At 31.0% G+C, this 25,186-nt stretch overlaps 1 protein-coding gene across 1 annotated transcript in view; it reads right to left on the reverse strand.

Annotated features, from left to right (window-relative positions):
* Positions 1–18,284, reverse strand: part of LOC140441274 (protein couch potato-like) — a 335,845-nt gene extending 317,561 nt beyond the window's left edge. The window contains exon 1 of the mRNA XM_072531890.1: positions 17,989–18,284. Coding sequence (XP_072387991.1) covers positions 17,989–18,021 — 33 coding nt within the window. The 5' untranslated portion in view covers positions 18,022–18,284. The remainder of the gene's footprint in view (positions 1–17,988) is intronic.
* Positions 18,285–25,186: the final 6,902 nt, after the last annotated feature.

The following is a 25,186-nucleotide window of genomic DNA, read 5'->3' on the forward strand; positions in this document are numbered from 1 at the left end:
TTTTACAAGATCAGACGTTAGTCTAGAGTACAGAAGTGGAATTATTAGATGTTACGTTTTCATTGTTTTGCTGTATGGCTGTGAAAGTTGGACAATGGACTCTGAAATAAAAAAAAGAATAGATGCCTTTAAAATGAATATACACAGACGAATGCTAAAAATTCCATGTCTGCAAAAATTTACCAACGGTGAGGTACTTCGGTTCATGAGTAAACAAAAACAATTACTCAGCATAATCAAAAAGAGGAAATTACAGTACTTGGGTCATGTATTGAGAGGTGAAAGATATGATTTACTCCAAATCATATTCAAAGGTAAAGTTTAGGGCAAAAGATTAGCTGAAAGACGCCAGAACTCGTGACTGAAAGAACCGAGGAAATGGTTTGACTGCTTATTTACAGGAATTTTTCGTGCAGTGGTTTCTAAAGCCACAATTGCCTTTAGGATTGCCAACCTTCGAAAGGAGATGCTGCAGTAAGAAGAAGACAATTACTAGCAAGATGGCCAGTTCAACAACATCATTCGACTCATCCATTTGCAAGATTTTAAAACCGTGCAACCAGTTCTTGTTTTATATATTATAAACATTTAATGAATGTTCTGAAATCAAAGAAGATTGACTACAACGACCTCAGGATCATATCAAATTTATACTATAAACAGCGAGCAAAAGTACGTGTTAACGAACAGCTGTCAGAAGAAATTGAAATTAGATGTGGAGTAAGACAGGGATGCGTATTGTCGCCAATTCTTTTCAATGCCTACTCCGAAGAGGTCCTGAAAAAAGCTCTTGAGGGTGAAACAGCTGGAATAAAGGTAAATGGAGTTCCCATTAACAACATTAGATATGCGGACGACACTGTGATCTTAGCCGAAAACATTGAAGATCTTCAGAGACTGGTGACCAGAATAGCAGAGTATGGAAAAGAGTATGGTCTAACAATGAATGTCAAGAAGACGAAATTTATGAGAATATCGAAAACTCAAAGAAATAACGAGAATCTTCTAATAAACGAAACCAACGTCGAACAAGTGGACAAATATGCATACCTGGGAACAATGATTAACTCCACAAATGATTACAATCAGGAGATAAAAATAAGAATAGAAAAGGCTAGAGCAAATTTCAACAAAATGAGAAGAGTTCTATGTACCAGGGATTTAAAACTGGAACTAAGAGTTAGGTTGGCGAGGTGCTATGTTTTTTCGACTTTATTTTATGGAATGGAATCTTGGACCTTGAATGCGACATCAATGAAAAAACTGGAATCATTTGAGCTGTGGGTGTACAGAAGAATTCTGAAAATATCATGGACAGAACACGTCACAAACAAAGAGGTTCTGGGAAGGATGAACAAAGAAATGGAAATTTTAAATTCAATAAAATCAAGAAAATTAGAATATTTTGGACATATTACACGTGGAGAGAAATACACCTTGCTCCAACTGATTATGCAGGGAAAGATCCAAGGAAAGAGAAGCATAGGGAGGCGTAGAATGTCATGGCTGCGCAACCTGAGAGAGTGGTACGGATGTACATCAAATGAACTTTTCAGAGCAGCCGTCTCAAAAGTCCGAATAGCTATGATGATTGCCGACCTCCGCCGAGGAGATGGCACTTGAAGAAGAAGATATTATGCGAGATTCCCAATCCAGTGCGAAACTGTATCGCTCGAAATTGACACTGTAGAAGGATGCTTTGCATATGTTTCGTCGAACATACATTGTGTTATGTCTACCACATGTCTACCATGGCTTTATTAACTTTTCAGCGATAGTGTACAACTCCTGTTTGGCCAATGCGGTAGGTAACTAAATAAAAGACACCTGTATGGCCTTTTTATTCAAAATCCGAGTTGCATTCGTCATAGATTTACGGCTTGCACAGTTTCTAAACTGTGGGCGTCTCTTAGTAGGTATCATCGAACTATTAGAAAGGTGTTCTGTATAACAACATACAGACAGGTGAGCCTGATATATGATTCTTCATACTTTTATTTTTTCTTCATTAGTGTATCATTAGAATTTGACGCGTCATCCAAGCGAACCACTTGTGAACTCTCCGTGGATGATTTTATTTTTATTGCAACACCTTTAAGTCAACGCTTCATTTGTCTTTAACACTAATTTGATGAGGCCAATTTTGTGACAAATAGAATATCTTCGAGCATGAAAACAAAACTTTAAAACTAATACGAGCAACACAAGCAAACATAAAATACCGAGCGTGGTGCGAGTAAATTTTAAGTACGCTTGATTAATTAATTCCTTGTGCCAACCGATCATCCAGTTTTACCTCTCCATTAGTATAATGCTTAAGTTTTTTTTGGAAATTATTTCCAATGCTTAGTTGTGTTTGATTTTTCTCCTGTTATGTTATTTATAACACATCTTCCGAAGCCATCTTTTTAATTGCGTTGTAATATATCGTTAGGATCCATAAAATCTTACTATTTTTAGCTTGTCATATTTTATCTTCCAAATTGAATGAGTTTTATACTTACAAATATTCAAAACATATAGTAAGAACAAAAATTATATAGCAACAATACTGATAGTTTTTTTATTTAAAATTAATATGGTTGGCTACCAAGGCAACTTACACAAAAATGCAGTTCAAAGCATTTACAAAATAATCTATCACAACTAACTCTTACCGAAACTTAGTTTATAGCTTTCCTAGAAATTACATATGGCATCACAGATCCACTTAAAGAAGCTCCTAATTTTAGCTCTAACACTAAACGACTTCTCCATTCAGAAAGAATACTGATAGTTTTTTTTTTAAATTGATTTTTAATTTTTTATTATAATTAATACCATTTTTCTCTTTATATTTTAAAAGTATAAGAAAATTAAATTTAATATTTCATTATAAACGAAAATGTTTTAAATATTTACTTTATCTTTGCAATTTCGCTCTCAGCGGGAAAAAGAAAAATATTTTCCCAAATCTTACGGAGCTTAACCTTTCGTTCAAACTCACAAAGAAGGGGTTACCAACTGCTCGTAATAAATTATTATGCTTTTTACTTCAAAAGAATAATTTTGGAGATGATAAGACTAACAATTGTTAAAGAAATTTATGATTGGGCTGAAATATTATTAATTAGATTATAATGAACACATGCAACATTTTTCACTGTAGATAAGAAATTGGAAGAATATATATTTATAACATAAATACAATATGGATATATATCTATTTGATATATTGTAATAACAATAGCAGTAACAAGTATTCTAAATTATTAGACGATAAATTTCAGAGGTTGAAATGTATCTTCGTTGAGAGCCATTCTGCTACATATCTAACAGCAATTAAAATTATGTCGATTGTTACAAAACGAGTTGTTATACTTTATACCGTTGATGAAATTTCAGCCCAGAAAGAAGATTATCCATCTGAAGCTGTCTTTTCCTTTATTATTAGTGTTAAGAGTTCCTACTTTTTATTTCGTAGGGTAAAACGCCAATTATTGGACACGAGACAGTTATTGGACATCACAGTGTTAACTTACGATTATAAGATTTTTGCAAGTGCTAACAAGAGTATAAATCACTAGGTTGCACTAATCATTTCTATATTACGTACTTTCTTATGTCTATGTTCTGCCTTTAACGGGTTCTGTGATTTTGGCGGTAAATATTTTTAGGTTATGTGAGTGAAGTGACATTTGAGCATTGTGTTTATAGCATCTGCTCTGACTTTTTTTTTCAAAACTACGTGTTATTTTTAAGGTAAGATTGTATTTTTATTTAAAATGGTGTAGTAAAGGCACTTATAGTTCCTAAGGTAGATCGCGTACAGTAATAGGGATTTTATAGTAACAGGGTAATAGGAATAACTAAACTAGAAAACTTGCTGAATTCTATTATGGGACACCTGTCCAATCACTAGATAACTATACTTACCACATATTTCTACAATTTTTAACGGGTTTACGTATAATTATCTGGAGATTAATTTAGTAATCGATTTGACAGTTATTGCACAGCTGCCAAGTAATTAAATTTTACCTAAACGCCACAAGGATTTTACAACCATTTAACGTTTCTATTTTCCGTCCACTAAAAGGACAACATCCAGAAGGGGTAGTGAATAAGATTGCATTTGCTTCTATATTGGAGCAAGCTACAAAAAGCTGTAAAACTGAAACAGTAGTAAACTCTTTTAAGGTTTGCGGATTATTTCTATTTAAAGCAGATGCTATTAACTACACAAAATGTTTAGGTAAGAAGTAGTAAAAAATTTATCATTTCAGATCAATAAAAGAAACCCGAGATGGACTATATCACTTTTGTAAATATCTTAGTCCCTTAAAAAGTTCATAGCTTTGAGAATTTGAAGGAAAATCCAAAGAATAAGCTACCTAGCGACGATAATTTGAATTTGTTGTTCAAAATTTGGAGTTTCTTTGAACATGATCGAAAACATTCGGATAACCCAATGGTTCTAAAAAATAAAGACACAAACATTAATATTATTCAAAATATAGCTATCACATCTCCCAATAAAAATACTGAATTAAAAACATCAGAACAAAGTGGTATTAAAAATGTAAATATTTTTGAGAGTAGTAGTATCAATGATTCATATTCAACAATATAAAACTAATATTTATGACTTACCCTCTACAAGTAAAATTATTGTTACACACTAATTGTTGGGTGATTTTTTAACTCCTACTGTACCGGAAAGAAAAAATAAACGTAAGAAGGAACGACTTCCTTTTGCTATTACATCTGCTCGATATCAAGAAATGTTACGAAAAAAGGAGGAGTTAAAAGAAGAGTAAGAAAAACAAAAATTAACCAATAACCAGTGTAGCAACAAACAGAATTAAAAAGAAATTAAATGTTCTATTTGTTCAAATGATATTCAATCAAATAAATTAAAATGCGATGACTGTAGTCTTTATTATCGCAAATATTGTATTCCTGTTAAGCATAGACAGCATATACCTAACGATGGTGATCTATTTATATGTCACAACTGCTTCAATCTGCAGGATAGTGATTCCGATGCAAATAACAGTAACCAAGACAGTGAGGATGAAGACATTGACGAACTTTTCACTTAATACAAAGAGCACAGAAGTAATTATAAAATTTAATTGTGTCAACTGTATATACGTACCCCATAACGCACAAAAATCTTTGCTTTTTCTTGTAATTTTCATTTGTTTCTAGTTTTTTATTGTGTTAAAGCAGTTGTCCAATAACTAATTTCGATTGTCATGTAACTAAATAAACTGTCCAATAACTATAAATTTTGTAACTATTTTTAATAAATATATATTGACAAAAATGATTTAACACTTTCTTTAAATCCTTTTAGCCATTAATGTAATAAACTGTTTAGACTACGTTTTGTATAAATTTCAATTGAATCTGCAGAGAGCAATGTGAATTACGAATTTTTAAAGTTGAAATTTTTTTAAGTGTCCAATAACTGTACGGTTTACCCTATTATATGTCCAAAATAATCAACATAGTTTTTTATTGTAAAAAAGAACATAACTCCTTTGTCGATTATCGATTCATTACCTTCCAAACATACAGCGGCAACAACATATGCCGTAATATAAAATGTCTAATACTTAAATTCTCGTAAACGACAAGGCAAAAAGCTCGGGTACGTTCGGAATAATATTCCCATAAGATTTTTTTGCATAATCACTTTCAAGAGATACCCCAAAATAAGGTTCAAGAGGTCGCTTATGCAAAAAGTGGTCATAATTTATTTATACAATGTTTTTTAAACAAATTGTAAAAATCTGTTTTTTGGTCCAGGCAATTTTAGATTTTTGGGCGATTCTGAATAAAAAAAAGATTATTGTAATTTTTTTAAAGCTAATCGTTTTCGAGATTAACTAAACGATTTAGAACTAAAAAAAGGATAAACGACGATTTTCAAACTCAAAAACATAAGTAAAAAATATTATTTTTGAAATTATATAGTATCTAAATTCAATTTAAAACCTTCTATTATCTACAAGGAAAATGAAATTTGTGTAGTTGGCTGTATACCATGAATCACAAAAGTTTTATTCAACAATCCTTTATAAAAGGTATATAATTAAAAGACCCTTTCGGGCTACATCTCAGAACGTTTTTGAACTAAAAAGTTCATCATCAGTGTATTATTAGCAGCTGTACATGAGTCAAGCCAATACATATCTGCGTAAAACCCTTAAAAAGTTACAACATTTATTCTGTGTTATATTTTTGTTGAAAAGATGCTGTGGTGTTAAAGTAATTAACAGATGCAATGCATGGCAACATAAGACTCCCAATGGGGGTTGTTGCTCATCTTTGTTTGCTTCAATCTTAATAATTTTTCTAAAAATGCTTTCTTTTCGAGGTACCTAACCTATTTGCAATTTTTTGTTGAAAAAATGCCCCCATTAGTAATTTTTGGGTTTTTTTTTAAACTACTAAATGAATTGCAATTGGTGAAAGAAATAATAAGTTAGACTTACTCACAATCAATTTAATTTAACTAATCGGACGACCGGTTTCGCTTTCTATAATATGCAAAGCATCTTCAGGTCACGATACAAAGTTAAAATGCTGAAAACAATAATCCCATATTAGGGTGTTGTCTAATAAAGATAAAAAACATAGGTAGGTGATATAAATTATATAAATTACAGTAATTATGCCAATATTACATGTCTGTGGTTTTATAAATGAATAAAAATAATAATAATAAAATGTTTAAGCAGACAAGGTAAGACCCACAAATTGGTAACATCGTCTATTAAACTGTAATGAATCAATAAATAAATAAACCACTAAATAAACATTACTTACATGCCGGTACTCTATTAATTGATGGTTGAAAGAACATGGTTCAAACTATCTTGGATTGTTGATTGGAGAACTCAGGTTAACTATTGTAATTGTTTAACAGTAAACTGGGAAGTTCTTGAGGAGACAGATTTTATCCAATGAAGTAGAGATAGGTGGAATGTATTGTTTGTTTTATGAAAGTAATGTTCTATACCATTAATTTCTTTAAAGTTATTTAAGTTTATTCTGGAGATATATTTATGAAATGTGTGTTATTTATTGAGATTTTATGTTTTGTTCTGGAAGGTGACAGTTGTAAGACAATGAATAGGAATGGATGTACAGATTGTGTGGGTGTGCAATTGTATAATCTTGTAGTTATCAAAATTTCTTTGATAAAGTTGTTGCAATATCTGGCAAATTATTGTAAAGTCCAAAGATTTTTATGTTAAAATTAAATTAAGACACTTTTACATACACAGAAACACACAGAAAACACTTTAAAAAACGGGGGACGAAACAAACATTTAATTTAAAATAAAAGGAGAGGATTTCCAAAAGAACTACATTTCTTACTAGGAGACAATGAGTTTTTTATGTGCTGTATATCAGATTTTAGAGGTAAACTTGACAAATGTAGGTTAAAGTGTGACAGTTCTTCTTCTATTTTAAATGCTGTAAGTTAAGTTATCCAGTTTATGAAAAGAGCTGATATTAATAAAATCTAAAATTTTTTAATTTTAGATATCAAAGTTATTTGATGTGTTAATATTGGCATACTTTAACAAACTTTAAATAATTGATTTCAATGTAACAATATAAATAATTGTAATACTTATTCTATGATAACTATGACTTTGACTAAGCTGAGTTAGTTATCATAGAATAAGTATTACAATTATTTATATTGTTACATTGAAATCAATTATTTAAAGTTTGTTAAAGTATGCCAATATTAACACATCAAATAACTTTGATATCTAAAATTAAAAAATTTTAGATTTTATTAATATCAGCTTGTTTCATAAACTGGATAACTTAACTTACAGCATTTAAAATAGAAGAAGAACTGTCACACTTTAACCTACATTTGTCAAGTTTACCTCTAAAATCTGATATACAGCACATAAAAAACTCATTGTCTTCTAGTAAGAAATGTAGTTCTTTTGGAAATCCTCTCCTTTTATTTTAAATTAAATGTTTGTTTCGTCCCCCGTTTTTTAAAGTGTTTTCTGTGTGTTTCTGTGTGTGTAAAAGTGTCTTAATTTAATTTTAACATAAAAATCTTTGGACTTTACAATAATTTGCCAGATATTGCAACAACTTTATCAAAGAAATTTTGATAACTACAAGATTATACAATTGCACACCCACACAATCTGTACATCCATTCCTATTCATTGTCTTACAACTGTCACCTTCCAGAACAAAACATAAAATCTCAATAAATAACACACATTTCATAAATATATCTCCAGAATAAACTTAAATAACTTTAAAAGAAATTAATGGTATAGAACATTACTTTCATAAAACAAACAATACATTCCACCTATCTCTACTTCATTGGATAAAATCTGTCTCCTCAAGAACTTCCCAGTTTACTGTTAAACAATTACAATAGTTAACCTGAGTTCTCCAATCAACAATCCAAGATAGTTTGAACCATGTTCTTTCAACCATCAATTAATAGAGTACCGGCATGTAAGTAATGTTTATTTAGTGGTTTATTTATTTATTGATTCATTACAGTTTAATAGACGATGTTACCAATTTGTGGGTCTTACCTTGTCTGCTTAAACATTTTATTATTATTATTTTTATTCATTTATAAAACCACAGACATGTAATATTGGCATAATTACTGTAATTTATATAATTTATATCACCTACCTATGTTTTTTATCTTTATTAGACAACACCCTAATATGGGATTATTGTTTTCAGCATTTTAACTTTGTATCGTGACCTGAAGATGCTTTGCATATTATAGAAAGCGAAACCGGTCGTCCGATTAGTTAAATTAAATTGATTGTGAGTAAGTCTAACTTATTATTTCTTTCACCTTTTGAAATGGACTCACACAAGCAACACATTCATGATTTGAATTGCAATTCTGTAAAAAGCTTTATATTCTTTAAACTCTTAAGTACAACTAAGAATATTTTGACAAGGATAATAATGGATTCTATCTTACTCAAAACATGGAACCAATATTTCGAATATGCATCTTGAGCAATCTATCGCTGCATATTTGTTATTTTTAAATTACAAAAAAGAGCAATACGGTATCTTTTTGGTCTCAGTAGAATTGCAGAAGCTACTTCAAAAATCACGGGATTTTACCGCTTCCCTCTCTATTCTAGAAACTGTTTGCTTAATTCGTAAACACCTACATGTTTTTCCAGAAAGACCTAGTCATGACTACTCCACTAGAAATTCAAGCTTTGGTGTGTATTTACTGATCCCATCCACTGAGTCAGTAAAGAAGTCTTTATTATATTCGACAAAAAAATTATACAACCATCTTCCTTTGCAACTTAAATCTACAACTTCTTTATTTAAGTTCCGTAAATTGACAAAAGATTATCTATCTGAAAGACCGTATTATTGAATGGAAGAGTTTCTCAACGAATAATTAAGAATGTACAATACGTTTAGGTACAAGCAACAAAGTATTTTTATAATATATTTCGGTATCACATCAGCATCTTAACCTTATTCGTAAACTAGTTCGTAAGGTTTTATTATGCAATTTGCAATTTAATTAAATTTTGTAATGGATTGTTTATTTTATTTTATTATTTTTTTTCTGTGATATTAACGATTTATCTAATTTTAGTAAATTTTAATTGTTATTGCTAGTATTACTTTTTTTACTTTTCTAAGTTTTGTCCATAAAATTGTACAATTTTCAGTGACAATAAAGCATATTTCTATTCTATTCTGTTCTATGATAAGCGTAATCTTTGCTTAAATTTAAAACTATGTTTTTAGCAAGATAAAACCACTTATCCTTGTTAAAAAATTCTTACTTATACGTGAAAGTTTAAAAATTATTTTTAAAAAATTAAGTTTTTTGTAGAATTGTAATTCATTCAGTAGTTTTTTTTTTTAGAAAAAAACAAAAAAATTAACAAAAAATTGCAAATAACTCAAAAAAGAAGCAGTTTTCGAAAAATTACCAAGAGAGAAAAAGTATTTACTTCGATGAGATTCGTCTAAAAAATTTTACCGAAGTGATTCGGGAAATAGTTTTTTTATTATTTTATTTTAAGTTATTGTTAATTCCGGCCACTTGGAAAATTAACAAAAAATACATTTAAAATTGAAAAAATATGCTTGAAAAGTAACAAAAATTAGTCGCTATATTCCGTTTCCAAGCGTCATATTAGGGGTAAACCACTCGTCTATATTGGGAGTGTTAAATACTTTAACATCACACCATATTTTCAACAAAAATGTAACACATAATAAATTTTGTAGGTTTTTAACGATTTTTACCCAAATATTTAGTGGGTTGGCTCATGTACACCTGGTAATAATACACTGATGATGGACTTTAAACGTTTTGTGATAAAGCCCAAAAGGGTCTTTTAATTATACAGCTTTCATAAAAGATTTTTAAATAAAACTTTCTTCTTTTATTAGTTCCCGATAAAAAGTTTTAGCTTATTTAATTTTGAAACAATTTCTTAATATTGTTCTGAAGCTATTTTCTTGTGGAATTTTAAAGTGATTACTATTTAAATGAGAATAAGCCACAATTAACGGTTAAAGAAGTTTATTGACGTTTCAATTTCCACTTCGGAAATCGTTCTCAAAATACAAGCATTAGTAAATTAAACAAATTTTGTTTTTTTGTTACTTGGTGAAAAATTCTTCTAATAATTTAATTTTATCTGACTCATCTATATTGACAATTCAGACATACATTATACATTTTAAAGTAGACGACTTTAAAATGATATTGCCAATATTGTTGAGTTTCGTTCCTGGGACGACTTTACTTGTAAAATAGTTCATTCGATTACATATAATCAACTTTAACTTCGTCTTTAAAAAAACAAAAACACATGCCACTTATGATAGGACGGGCGCTCGAATGCTAACAGAGAAACACACAAGATTTATGCTACTTTCTGCTAAATGGTTTTGATTTTTATTTGTACAAATTGAACTGCCGCGGCCGCAATGTCATAAGCGCTTTATTATAAATTAGAAAATAATGTCTTAAAATATAGCAGATATAGCAGATTACCCTGCTATACCCCCAAAGCCGCGAAGCGGTATAAAACGGGAGACTATTATTATTATGTCTTAAAATAAAAAGAATCCAGGATTTTGATCGTCACATAGAAGGTTTGAACTTGAATTTAGGCACTTGGTGATTTTAAATATAATATTTTTTACTTCTGTTTTTCTTCTTCTTCCTCTTTATAAGCAAGTCTGCTTGTTCATTGGCGGATTAATACCTCCATGGAGGGTTACCACTCCATCTTTTGCGCGGTCGTCCGATACTTGTTCTGGCAATTGGTGACTTATCTCTTGCTATTTTGATGACACGGGTCTCCTCCATTCTGCTTATGTGGTTATTCCATTCTTTTTTCTATTTTGTGTCCATTCATTTATACACTGTACGGTACATTTTCTTCTAATGTCTTCACTTCTCTTTCGATATCTCTTCTTCTCAGTACTCTCATCTCTGCCGTTTCCAGCAGCCTTTGCGCTGTGGCTGTGTCCGGTCTTGTTTCTGAGGAATATGTCATTATTGGTCTTACACTAGCTTTATAATATATATTTTAACTCCGCCTGCAGCTTTGTTGGGTGGATCGAGTAGCTCGACAGAACTGTTGCTGGTCTCAAGCCCGGATAAAGGAGGAGGAGGTCTACAGCCAGGTTAGCACACTGCTGATAGACTTTAAAACCATACAGCTTATAGAAACGGGATTATGCCTCGGAATAGGAATGATTTCATTACGACGACAAACGGACAAGCGAACAACAAAGAGGACAACGAATTTACTTGTGGTTTTGAGCCTTGAAAATCGTCAATTTTCGTTTTTTTACGTTTTAAATTGTTTATAACTCAAAAACGATACATTTTAGAAAAAAATTACAACACACCTTTTTTGTACAGAATGACCTAATAAATCTAAAAAAAAAGTTAACTGGGTCGAAAAACACGATTTTTTCAATTTATATAAACAAATTTTTTAAACAAATTGGGACCATTTTTCCATTGGGCGACCTCTTGTACTTTATTCTGTGGTATCTAATGAAAGTGATTATCTGATACCTGATTTCATATTGATACTTAGACCTTTTTAATCCTGGCAGACATTTCTTGGATATTGTGCCAGTTTTTGTTGACCTAGAAACCCAGATATTTGTACCAATTAACCCATTTTACAAGTTGATCGGTAATTTCCAAATATGCCCCTGATTGTTTTTTGCTTTTGAGACCACAATTCATTTTCTTTTTCAAGTCAAGTCAAGATTAAATTCACTGACCTTAGTTGCAACTTTATTAAGCAATTCTTGCAAACCTATTAAATTGTATAAAATAATAATAGTATTGTTAGAATATCTTAGGCTATTTATTTTATTTCATTTATGTTTAGGACTACTACGCAGGAGTCAATGCATTTTACATATTGTTTTATTAAATAACATAGAAGCTATTAGTACGACCTCTTTAAGATCATTTACAAGCTTTACATGTTGGAAATGATCAAAAGTCCTTTTATCATTTATGAAACAAGCATTAACTGGTGCTAATAATTCTCTACTGTGCTTGCAGTAAGATTTCAATACTAAACAAAGGTTCTCCTGTTCCGAAATCCAAACTACGTGTTACGAAAAATATTCACATTTTCTATTATAATTCTTCAGTGGAATAAGTCTTATAATCAGTGGAAATATTTCCGACCAGCATATTATTTATAGATCACTTAAAAGTTTTTTTTAATACTTAAAATTTGTTTTCATTTAAAGAAAAATTGTCAGACATGGTTTACATTTACTAACACATTTATAATAAAAGTTTCATATCGGCCATTTTTTAGCTTTTACTGGATTATTCTTGTTGGGCAATGTTTATTATAAACTATATTTATGAATAAATCTCGGAAATATAATTTGTTGAATCGTCATTATAAGTTTTATTTTACTGTTCTATAAATAGGACACTGGCGCTTAGCGTTATCAAAATGTGCAGCATTTCAGTATTCAGTTGAATGTAAAACTGTGCACAAGTCATTGTATATATTTTTTTAATTTAACATTTCTTTATTTGCATAAAAAGTTTTATACTTCATCATATTTGGGAGAAATTACTTCGCAATAACTTTTATTGTAACAATTTATTTATATTTATTATATATTAAGTATATATATATATATATATATATATATATATATATATATATATATTAAGTATATACCTACCTATATAAAAATAAAGTAAAGAAATAATTGTGAAATACTTTGGACATAGCTTATTGAAGCAATTCATTCGTGGAAAGCTTATTCGATTCGGCTACAAATTTTGGGTTCTTTGAGAAAGTAGCGGATACTGTTAAATTTTTTACTTTTATACTAGAAGAACATTCGCTAAAAATGATCCCGAAGATTTGATGTTAGGACTAAAAGTAGTACTTGATATGCTAGATTGCATTTCTGAACCTACACGCTACTGGGTGTTTTCTAATAATTTGTTTACCAGCAAAAATTTATTATTTCATTTACAAAATATTTGGATACCGAGCAAAAGGAACCTTCTGAGAAAATAAATTACCGAAGTTTCCTGTACAAGATACAAAAACTATTGGTAAATAAGCTCTTGGATCAAATAATTTTCGATTTGATGTACATGTAGAAATACTTTTTGCAAAATAGAACCGTAAAAAGTGTATTACTATAGATTTTAACTTTGAGAATATAGAACCTTTCGCACAAACTAGTAAATGGAATCACAAGTTCAAAGGAAAACAGTTATTTCTTAATGCCACTAAAACCATAGCTAAGAAGTGATATTAGTCAATATTCAAACGACGGATTGATATGGCATTAGCAAATTCATGGCTTCTCCAAAAACTCGCCAATAACTCCAATAATATTTTATTAGATTCTCACCTATTTGTAGGAGTTCCCCACCTAAAATTGACTCTTAGTACAAGAAGTGTAGTAGAAAAACTGAGTAATCAACATCTAAAGTATTAACGGACATACAATTAGATGGCAAAGAATATTTCGTGGAGAAACGTGAAGAGCAGAGACGACGGCAAGGAGAAAACTGTAAAGCCAAACCACTAACCTATTGTGGAAAATCTACTGTAAAATTATGTAAAAATTAATAAACATATTTGTATAAGATGCAAATAAAAATGTTAATTCCCATAACTATTTTTAACTCATTCGTATATACTTTAAAAAACCAACGATATAAAACAATTTCATGATTATTTCCATATTTAGAACAATGTTACTGATAATGATGTATACATACAATTTTGAAATTTGAGAATAAAATAATTTGGGGGTTAATGGTTTAAAATAATTTGCGAATGGTATTTAATCGAGTTTTTATTTTTTATGAACTTTAAAACTTCTGTATAACTTGTTTAATTCTTGCCCTATTGCTTTGCTATTTTTAGATACAATAAAAATATTGTGTTTTGAACCTCTTATGATAATTATATACATACTCAAATAATGATTTGAGAATTCTTCTGGACGTTCGAACAATACATTGTCGTTAAATAAATTTTCAACAAAGTTTGATTTTTTTTTGGCCATTCCTTTAGTTTTTAATTAATATCAGATTTAATTATACCGTGGTTGTACAAGATAAAGTCTTGCTTGTCTACTTTGACTAATTTTGTTTTGATCTGTTTTATATTTCTCTCGATATTCGTATACTGGGTGATATATTGCATCTTTCCTGCATCAGTTTAAAGTCTTCGTCGATCATCTGAACCTTCTTTTTATAATGGGTTCCCCTCGCAAATTAGTTCCGTGCTTTCAGCAATCTATTTTTAAACCATTTCTACATCTTGATTGTAACCAGAAATGTTTATCTTCTTAAGCCTATTATTATGTATTTTAGATTTCCCTATCTTTTCATTCTTTAGTAAAAAAATTGTGTACCAAGATACATTATTTCTGGATCGCGTTTCCTTGAGATACGTTAATTTTACATTAACTATCATATAAGGTTTTAAAAATTTATTATAATATTGACTGATTTATTAAGCCGTATGAAATCTACTTGATTTGTAAGAGATTTCGCAGATTACGTCTAAGCTAGAATTCCTAGCTGATCTAGCTAGAAGCTTAAAGAAAGTATTTGCCACGACAAATCCCATTTTGCGAAAAAACTGGGAAAGACGGTTTTCATGCTCGTTCGTCATACACAAACCATCTCTATCAGCAATGTCTTCTCTGTCAGCATTATTAAGTTTTGCATTGTAATCTCATATTACAAATCAGTAAGCGAGCTCCCCTTGATATACCTTCCGAAACCGTAATAACTTCGCATTTATAGGGTATTCTTTTTTTGTGAATAATGTTGATTAAGTCTTCTCGATATCCAATCTATACGCTTTGGTGATCTTGGTAAATTGCAACCTATGCGAGGAAAAGTCTTTATACAGTGGCAAGTTTTTCAATTAAGTTACTTTGTCGTAAATATTAATTTCTGCTAAATAACATAAATATCAATTGATATTGGGTGGACTATTTGATGAACGATATTTTTTATGTATTTTCCATTCATAAAACGGATTTTTTTTACAAAGATTTTCAGTAAAAATAGTTTTGTTATAAGTATAAACCAATTAAGTTAGGTTTTTACTTGAAACAACTGTATACATGGGTTTGACATTGAAATGTGTGGTATGAGGTATTACAAAAAGATTCTCAACTAGGGATTCATCAATTTTTAGTGGAACTATTTTTAAATACACAATCAAAATGTCAAACCCATTATTTTGGCCATAACTTCAAGACTTGTCTATTTAGTGATTTGACGTTAACATACAACTTTTTGGAAATAAAATATACACAAAATGAGATATTATAAATTAAAATTGGTTAATAAACAAAAAAGTTATTTCAAATCAACAACAAAATCGCTGTTTTTGAATATTGTTAATAACTTTTTTATTATTTATTAAAATTTGTTTAAATGTTCTTGAACTTGAGGGTCTTATTGTGTTTGAAATGTATGCAAAAGATGTTCCAGATTGGTTAAATAGTTTTTGCTCAAATTTAATTCGTTTTATAAGATTTTTTGAAAAAAGAGCTTAGGCTGGTCCAGATAATTTGACTGTATGGATCTCAACAATCCCGAGCTTATTTTCTTTCCTAAGGCGTATACTAATAGCCTATGACACAAAAAGTTTTAAAAAATTACATTTTTGTACACAAAATGATTTAGGCTTATAAGTAATTACAATAACTCCGTTAAAATTTAGATGAAATTAAATGACAAAAAAATATTCGAAATGCTAGTTATAAAACACAACTTTTTAAAAAGAAAAAAAGTTCTACGGAATTTTAAGGGTTAAAATTAGCCAATTTTATAAGAAAAGTCAAAATTTTTAACAAAAGTTTTAGAAAACAAAATTATTTAAAATTGTTAAAACAATTTTAAACAGCGAAGATTTTACCTTAGGATCAAAAGTAGTACTTGATATATTAGATTGCATTCCTAAACCTGCAAGTCACTGGGTATTTTTTTAATAATTTATTTACCAGTAGAGATTTATTATTATATTTACAAAAATGTAAATACGAAGGAACAGGAACCTTGCAGGAAAATAGAAGCAATATGTCCTATACAATATTCAAAAATACTTGGTAAAGAAGGTATAGTGTTACCGTTGCATCTAATTTGGATAATATGTAACCTCTTGTACAAATTAGTAGAAAAAATTATAAGCTGAAAGGAAAACGTTTATTTTTTAACCGCAACCGCAAGTATATAATGCATTCATAGTAGACCAGACCTGGATCAACACTACTAGTGTGTCGGAAAATATACCACTAAAATCAGAGTTAAGAAGTGATATTGGCCAATCTTCGCACAACTGATTGATATGGCATTAGTAAATGGGTTCTCTAAAAACGAGTCAATAACTAAAATATTACTTTATTAGATTTTCGTCGATCTGTAGCGGTTTCCTATCTAAACTTGACTATTGGTATAAGAAGTATGGTAGAAAGATCTAAAACATCAATATCTAAAGTATTTACGGGCATAAAATTCAATGAGAAAGAACAGTTCATGGAGAAACGTGAAAAGCAGAGGCGATGACCAAAAGAAAATTGTAAAGCTAAACTACTAACATAATACGGAAAATGTACTGTAATATTGTGTAAAAATTGTTTATACAATATCATAAAATATAAACTTATTTTTATTAAACGTAAATAAAAATGTTACTCCCATAACTTTTTTTAACTCATCATACATACTTGCAATTAGGATAACACTAATGCCCAGTGATCTATTTATATGACAGGTCAAAATTCAAAAATACAAATATATAAAACAATCTTATAAATATTTCCATATTAAGAATAATATTACTAATAATAATTATAAATTAGTAAAATTTTTAAATTTCAAAAAAATTATAATTTGGGCGTTTTATGTAACTCATGAGTTAGGAATATATGATAAAATAAATATTTGTAAGAATAAAGTAGTTTATGTATAAAAACAGTATACTTGGACAGCCTTGGATTTTACTATAAAACTAAAAAAATATGGATATATTCAATTATTCACCAAAAAATAACTATAATGAAATAAAAATCTTACAAGTCAAAAGATATAAATATTTCGGATAATGTTAGAACGTTAGAGACGGCAAAAACAAACAAACTGAGATTTGCTGAAAAACAGTAAAATAAATTTCAGTTGGAAATAATGTTTACATATCGAATTCAAATAGCTCTATATTTAAAATAAAGTTTCTATTCAAATTAACAAGTAAGTGGTTCTATTTTAGTAACAATTCATGGGTCATCTTCCTTTTTGTTTATTTTTTGGCCAAAGTGATTTCCCATCGAGAACAAAATTGGGACTATTTTATAATAAAGATTAAAATCTATTTCTTAAATAATTATTGGCATGAATTGCGGTTTTATTAATATGAAATCTTAATTAAAAATATTTACTTCATTTTCTGGGCAGATCTCAATACAATCCATCGTGAACGAAGGTCCTGAAAACAACAACACCGCACAATAACAACACAAAACCTGATTTTACGTAATTTTTGTCACAAAACTTCGTTTGGTACAAATTTACGGAATACACGACCGTCTAACCACAAGACTCGTGGTCTAGTGAGAGAAGCACGGATCGCGACTAGCCTTAGCTTTAGAAGAGAATCCGCTAACTGTCACTGTTTGCGGCGGATGAAGCCTATTCGGTTGGCTCAAAACCTACTGCGACCGTCGCCACAATCGTCGCCGTCTTTCAAAGAATATGGGGGTGTGCGCCGTCGACATCGTGGAAACGATCGAGGTGGGAGCGGCGGAACCGTTCTCCCAAAGGTGGGGTGGTTGCGAGATGATTGACGGTAAAACGACAGGTGTAATATCAATTTCTGACTACATAATAATAACGTATAGAAAATATTATATTTTAAGAGAAAGTAAAAATATTCTGATGAGGAACGGACAAATGCAACAATGGTAAGCTATTATGTATACAATTTCTGCGGTTCGGCAACAAACGCTGATATGATACTTTCTGCTAATTTTATTGGAGAGATGCTCGAATAATTTCGTAATTTTGTGTTAAGGGTTACATTTTTTTTTTGGAGAAATTTATTTTGAATGATTTTTATAATTATCTTTGTACTCATTATAAGATAAGAAAATAAGCAATATTAATTTGTTTTTAGTTTTTTTTGTACAAAAAATTTGAAATATTAACATTTACGTACATTTACTTAAATTTTAATATTGAAATTGAAGTATCAAATAAAAAAAAGTATTTATTAAAGGACATTTGTTTTATTAACCGTATCAACCACTAAAGGTTACCATCAGGAAAACAATATACAATAATTACAAAGTAAATTACAATGAAGTACGTTTTGTTGAGTTTAATTAGGAAATTAAAGTTATGTAGATAATAATAAGATCTATGAAACATTAAATTAAATTAACTTTGATCAAATAAAAGGCAGATATCGAGCACACTTTTATTAATTAAATCTTGCCCAAGTACTTTCGCTTCCTAGAGCATCTTCAGGGGCATCTGAAATAAGCCAAGAACCGTTTTTTAACTGACGAGATTAAATAACTTCGATAAAAAACTCGAAGTTGATGGTTGATAAAAGTTTTTATGTGATTAACGTTTTAGACTTTTAGTCTAAAAGGTTTTAGAGGTTCTGGGTCTTTTAGTTTTAGGCTTTTAGTCAATTTTGGCCTATTCAACAATTATAGAATGTCATCAACATAAAATTGTACATCACACTACATTACAAGGACAAACACTTTAAAAATTTTTAAAATGGGCCAAGCTACGTTATGGTCGGCATCAGGAGAGAGAATGGCTCCCGATCTTAACGGAAATGTTAAGGTGACATGCGACATATGACAGCTTGGATGGGCAATCACAATCATAGAGATGTGATCTGTACCTACATTTCAAAATTTATAAAACAAAGCATTGACCAAAGATTTAGGGTGTTAGTTTGAGAGCAACTGAAGTGGACGTAAAGTATGAATGTAAGAAATAGACTAAACAATCTATTATACAGTGGGTGGTTGACTACAATTAAAGGGTCTACCAAGCACTATCAATACTATAGAAAAGAAGAAATTGATCATGAAATCAAAATACTAAAATTAAAAATCAAAATTCAAAGCAGAGTGTATAAATGGGGTATAATCCAAGTAGTTCAGTTAAACCCACGGTCAATGGAAGAACTATGAAATTAATATGTCAAAGCGTTACTCAAGACCAACTAACCCACAGTGTAGTGTAGTGTGATGTACAATTTTATGTTTACGACATTCTATAATAATTGTTGGATAGGTCAAAAAAGTCTAAAACGGTAATCACATAAAAACTTTTATCGACCATCAACTTCGAGTTTTTTATCGAAGTTAATTAATTTTTTAGTTAAAAAAAGTTTTCTTGGCTTATTTTAGATATCCCTGAAGATGCTCTAGGAAGCGAAAGTACTTGGGCAAGATTTAATTAACAAAACTGTGCTCGATATCTGCCTTTTATTTGATCAAAGTTCATTTATTCGAGCATTCAACCTTATATCAATAAAACTAAATTGTTAAGGATATTGATGTCAAAAGGAAAAGACAGTTAAGATTTGATTTCACGTACAGGGCGCCTGCTCATCCGCTTATACGTATTTCGGCGTAATAGGCCTCATCATAACGGCTTTCGAAGTCGCTCTGAACGTGAAAATAAATCTTTTCTGTCTTAGGAAGCAACTCTAACATGGCTTCGTATAGACGCAAATAGCGACATCTGATAATAAAATCCGTAAACTAATTTTCGAAACCAAATTCAGAATTTCGCTTTAATCTGTGCCTTCTAAAAATTGCAAGTCAAAACAGACGTTGATAAAGATGTTATTAGAGACATGGGGAATCTAAAAATTGCATTCCACAACATATCTCCTTAACTAAGCAAAATTCTTAGCGAATTGGTTTCTTGTACTCGTACAGAGTATATCGGAATCAAAAGGAAAAGACAGTTAAGATTTGATTTCACGTACAGGGCGCCTGCCATCCGCATATACGTATTTCGGCCTAATAGGCCTCATCAGAACGGCTTTCGCAGTCGCTCTGAACGTGAAAATAAATCTTTTCTGTCTTAGGAAGCAACTTTAACATGGCTTCGTATAGACGCAAATAGCGACATCTTATAATAAAATCCGTAAACTAATTTTCGAAACCAAATTCAGAATTTCGCTTTAATCTGTGCCTTCTAAGAATTGCAAGGCAAAACAGACGTTGATAAAGATGTTATTAGAGACATGGGGAATCTAAAAATTGCATTCCACAACATATCTCCTCAACTAAGCAAAATTCTTAGCGAATTGGTTTCTTGTACTCGTACAGAGTATATCAGAATCAAAAGGAAAAGACAGTTAAGAGAGGTAAAATAAATTGTAATATGTTATTTGCAATAACAACTGCTGGCCCTACACTATTCGTGGATTTGGATGCATCTGTATAAATGTGGTACCAACTGGAAAACCAGGAAAGTTTGTTATGCAACAATTGGTTTATTATTGCATGGGAGTTTAAAATTTGTTGTATTTAGTGAAAGTTAGATCACATTATAAATGGGATATGGTGCAGACTGAAGGTAGAGCTTTAGCTGATGCATCGAAGAATTTTATATATTGGATACTATGAGACGATAAATACCGTCGAATTCTTTCGTCGTAGAATTTTCTTTGAAACGTTCACCAATGATATAGTGACGGATGTGACTTTAGTACTTGAATGCTTGAAGCTTAAGCTAATGAAAGATCCAGTCTTTCTGAATTTAAAAGTAGGTTCACTTGTTAAACATTGTAGGCTTCCAATTTGGCTGCTACGAAAAGCTTCTCTAGCTATTCTTAATGCTGCATTTTGTATAATTTCGAGTTAAAAAAGTACTGTTTTCTCTGAAGAAGAGTAAACAATGGACCCATAATCAAGTTTTAATCTTATAAGCGATTGGTTAATGTAAATAAGGCTTTTAAAATCAGATCACCAATTGCTGTTACACAAAGTTCGCATTAAATTAAAGGCTAATGAAAGCTTTTATGTTTTGAGCAGCAGGTTGAAATATGCAGATTGAAATAAGATTGAATCCATTTGCTACAGAAAAATGGAAAATGAACTAGAAAAGAACACTGAACGCCAGAAACATAAATACGAACGCTTAATCAAACATAAGGAGGTAGAATCAAAACAAAACACAGAAAGGACAGTAGTCAACCTTTCAGATAAGGTTTTAACTGCAGCGGAAACATAATTGCTAGCCAAAGCAATAAATTTTGCGATTGCACCTAAAGTCATACCCAAGGAAGATATTATCGCTAATATCGAGTCTGCGATTCGAAGCTTTATTTAAATATTTGAAAATTTTAATCTTTTAAATGAACCTGAAAAGTACAGTTGGTATTGCTTAAAATATTTATACTTCCATGTTTTAAATCAGAGAAAATGCTGTTCAAATTAATACTACCGACATTCTCGAAAGCCCATGGGATTGTACTTCCATTAATAGCACTCCCAATAATGTTTAAAATATTCGTCTTGTTGGTAATACTCTCTTGATTTGATCTATTGTCATGCCACTGTTCGTCATAATTTTAGCGGACATACGTCGAAACGGATCGTCCAATTTTAGATTACGTGCAATTTACGTACAATAACAACTACTTGATTGGTGCACTTCCCTTTATCATACCGTAAAAAAACTGCATCTGCACCATTTTTGGGGGGCAATAATAAATACTTCTTCACCAAACGCACATAACTATTTGCATAGCTATCAGAAACTGTAAAATCGAGCAATCACAGTTTTAGATGGTAATAAGCAATACGCTTCCTTCTTCCTTAATGCCATGTAAGCATATATCGCACAATTCACATCTTCTACAAAAGCCAAAGATAGCGCAAATAGCTACTTCAAAAATAAATACGTAATGTCCGGAGCATCTGTAAAAAACTTCCGCAAATCGTCTTCCTTGAATACATACGCTTTTAGGGCCACGTCATTCTTGCTAATTGCCTTCATGAATTGCCTAAATTATTTCAAAAATGAGTTTAAATCGATCCCTTTGCTTATCGTTAACATACTTTACAATTTCGAATGGATAGCCCACGTAGTCGACGGCTTGTACTGTTCTGATATTTTTTGAAGATACGCAAGTACAACTCGTTCATCTGTATCTATTGCTACCTTTTAATAAACTTAAGCGTCTTCCATTTTTAGCGGTATTAACCGGGATTCTGCTTTACTATTTAAGTAATCAATGTTTAAACACAGATTGTGACAGATTGCAAATTAATTTATGTTCTTCTCATTTCCATAACAACGAAATGTATACTGATGTACATCACAAATTCAGACGATGTCCTACTGCACAAAATCAAATAGAATATAAAAAACTAAGAGCTGAATCTCGATATCAGATTAAGCAAAACTAGAAATCTTTCATGGCATCCATCAACAACTCTACTCCCCTGTCTGCATTATGGAGGAAAATTCGTCAACTATCTGGAAAACAGAAAAAACACCCAAATTAGTTTCTTAAAACATAATGATCAATTCATGACCTCAACAGAAGAAATCACAGAAATTTTCGCAGACCTTTACGAACAAAATTTCAGCACTAATAACTACTCTCCAAATTTTCTTCAATTTAAATTTAGAAATGAAAAGGAGGATATAATGATCACAGAGAACACGGAAGACTACATGAACTCTCCAATTTTACTGGAAGAAATGGACGATGCATTGTTTGGCATAAAAAACTCTTCTCCGGGTCCAGATGACATACCAACAATTTTTCTTCAAAAGCTAAGCACAAACGCTAGAACATACCTCCTTAATGTTTTGAACCAAATGTGGATTCAATACTACTTTTCAAACTCTTGGCCAGAATCATATATTATCCAAATCCCTAAACCCCAAAAACCGAAAACAGGTCCCTAGTCCTATAGACCAATATCCCTAACCTCGTCAACCTGTAAGCTATTTGAAAAGATTATAAACCGTCGTCTTACACGGTTTCTGGAAGATAAAAAATTACTTATCCCGGAGCAAAATGGCTTTCGCCAAAAAAGATCAACGATGGATAACCTAGTTGATCTTGAATCCGAAGTTCACGAAGCACTCATTAGTAAACAACACTGTCTAGCTATTTTCTGCGATATAACAAAAGCCTACGATTGCACATGAAGATATGGTGTAGTAGAAAAGCTTCACTCCTGGGGTATTAATGAAAAATTCCTAAAATTCATTCAAAATTTTCTTCAACTTAGAACATTTAAGGTACGAGCAAATGGAACACTATCATCAACTCGAATCCAGGAAAATGGAGTCCCCCAAGGATAGGTGTTAAGTGTAACTTTATTTCTTGTTGCAATTACCGACATCTTGGAACAATGTCAACATCCAATAGAAGCAAGACTGTACGCAGACGATCTGGTTATCCTACTAAGAGGAACAAATCTAGAATCCACCCAAAGAATCCTACAAAGCGCATTAAATAATCTCCAGAAATGGTCTGACAAAACAGGACTCAGTTTCTCTAACGAAAAAACAAAATGCTTGCTCTTCTCAAAAAAGCGAAAAGAGGATAATCCAATTTTAACATTGAATGGTAAGAATCTGATCTTTGTAAAATAAATAAAGTTCCTCGGTCTTATATTTGACAAAACATTGAATTGAAGAAGTCACAATAAAAATCTAAAAGGTACTTGCCAGCAAAACATTAATATTTTAAACTCACTGTCAAACATCACCTGGGGCAGCCATACTGCAACTCTTCTACGAATCTTTTCTAGATGTAATTCAAAATACGGGACTGCGTGTCGCTTTGGGCGCCATTCGAACATCCCCATACTAAGTATATGCAGTGAAACAGAACAAACTCCTTTAGAATTTAGAAGAGATTTTTTAAGTTTGTCATTTGCTTGTAAAGTTCTATCCTCTCTAGATAACCCAGTCTACCACAACGTTCATAGCAATCGTTTTAGCCACTACTTCTCATCTCATCCTCAATGTAATCCGCCTTTCTATGAACGAATTAACCGGTTACTTCATAAATATAGCATAATAATCCCGACAATATACCACCCTTCCGAAAACCCTTCTCCTCCATGGACTGTAAATAAACCACCAGTAATCACTGATCTATCAAAATTTAATAAACATGAATCCCCACCAGCCTTATTAATAAACCACTTCAAAGATATTATGGATAGATTTAGCGACTACCGACAGATCTACACAGATGCATCAAAAACAACGGACGGAGTCGGCTCAGCCATTTTCTGTAATACTCATAATGCTAAATTTAAGTTGCATAACAACTGAACTATCTCCAATGCAGAACTATACGCCATCCTTAAAGCTCTAAAATTCATTAACAAAACGAACCAGAGAAATTACACAATCATAACTGACTCAATAAATGCCCTTTGTGACATCCAAAACATATACTCCAGCAACCCTATTCAAAAAGACATTTACAAAGAACTTCAAAATGCTGCAAAGGAAAACAAACACGTGGTATTAATCTGGGTTCCATCTTATATTGGAATACACGGTAAAGAGGTTGTGGACGGTCTAGCTCACGGAGCAGCGACAAGTGATGGTCAAGTGCAA

Source organism: Diabrotica undecimpunctata, chromosome 5, assembly GCF_040954645.1.
Source record: "Diabrotica undecimpunctata isolate CICGRU chromosome 5, icDiaUnde3, whole genome shotgun sequence".
Classification (NCBI taxonomy): Eukaryota; Metazoa; Arthropoda; class Insecta; order Coleoptera; family Chrysomelidae; genus Diabrotica; species Diabrotica undecimpunctata.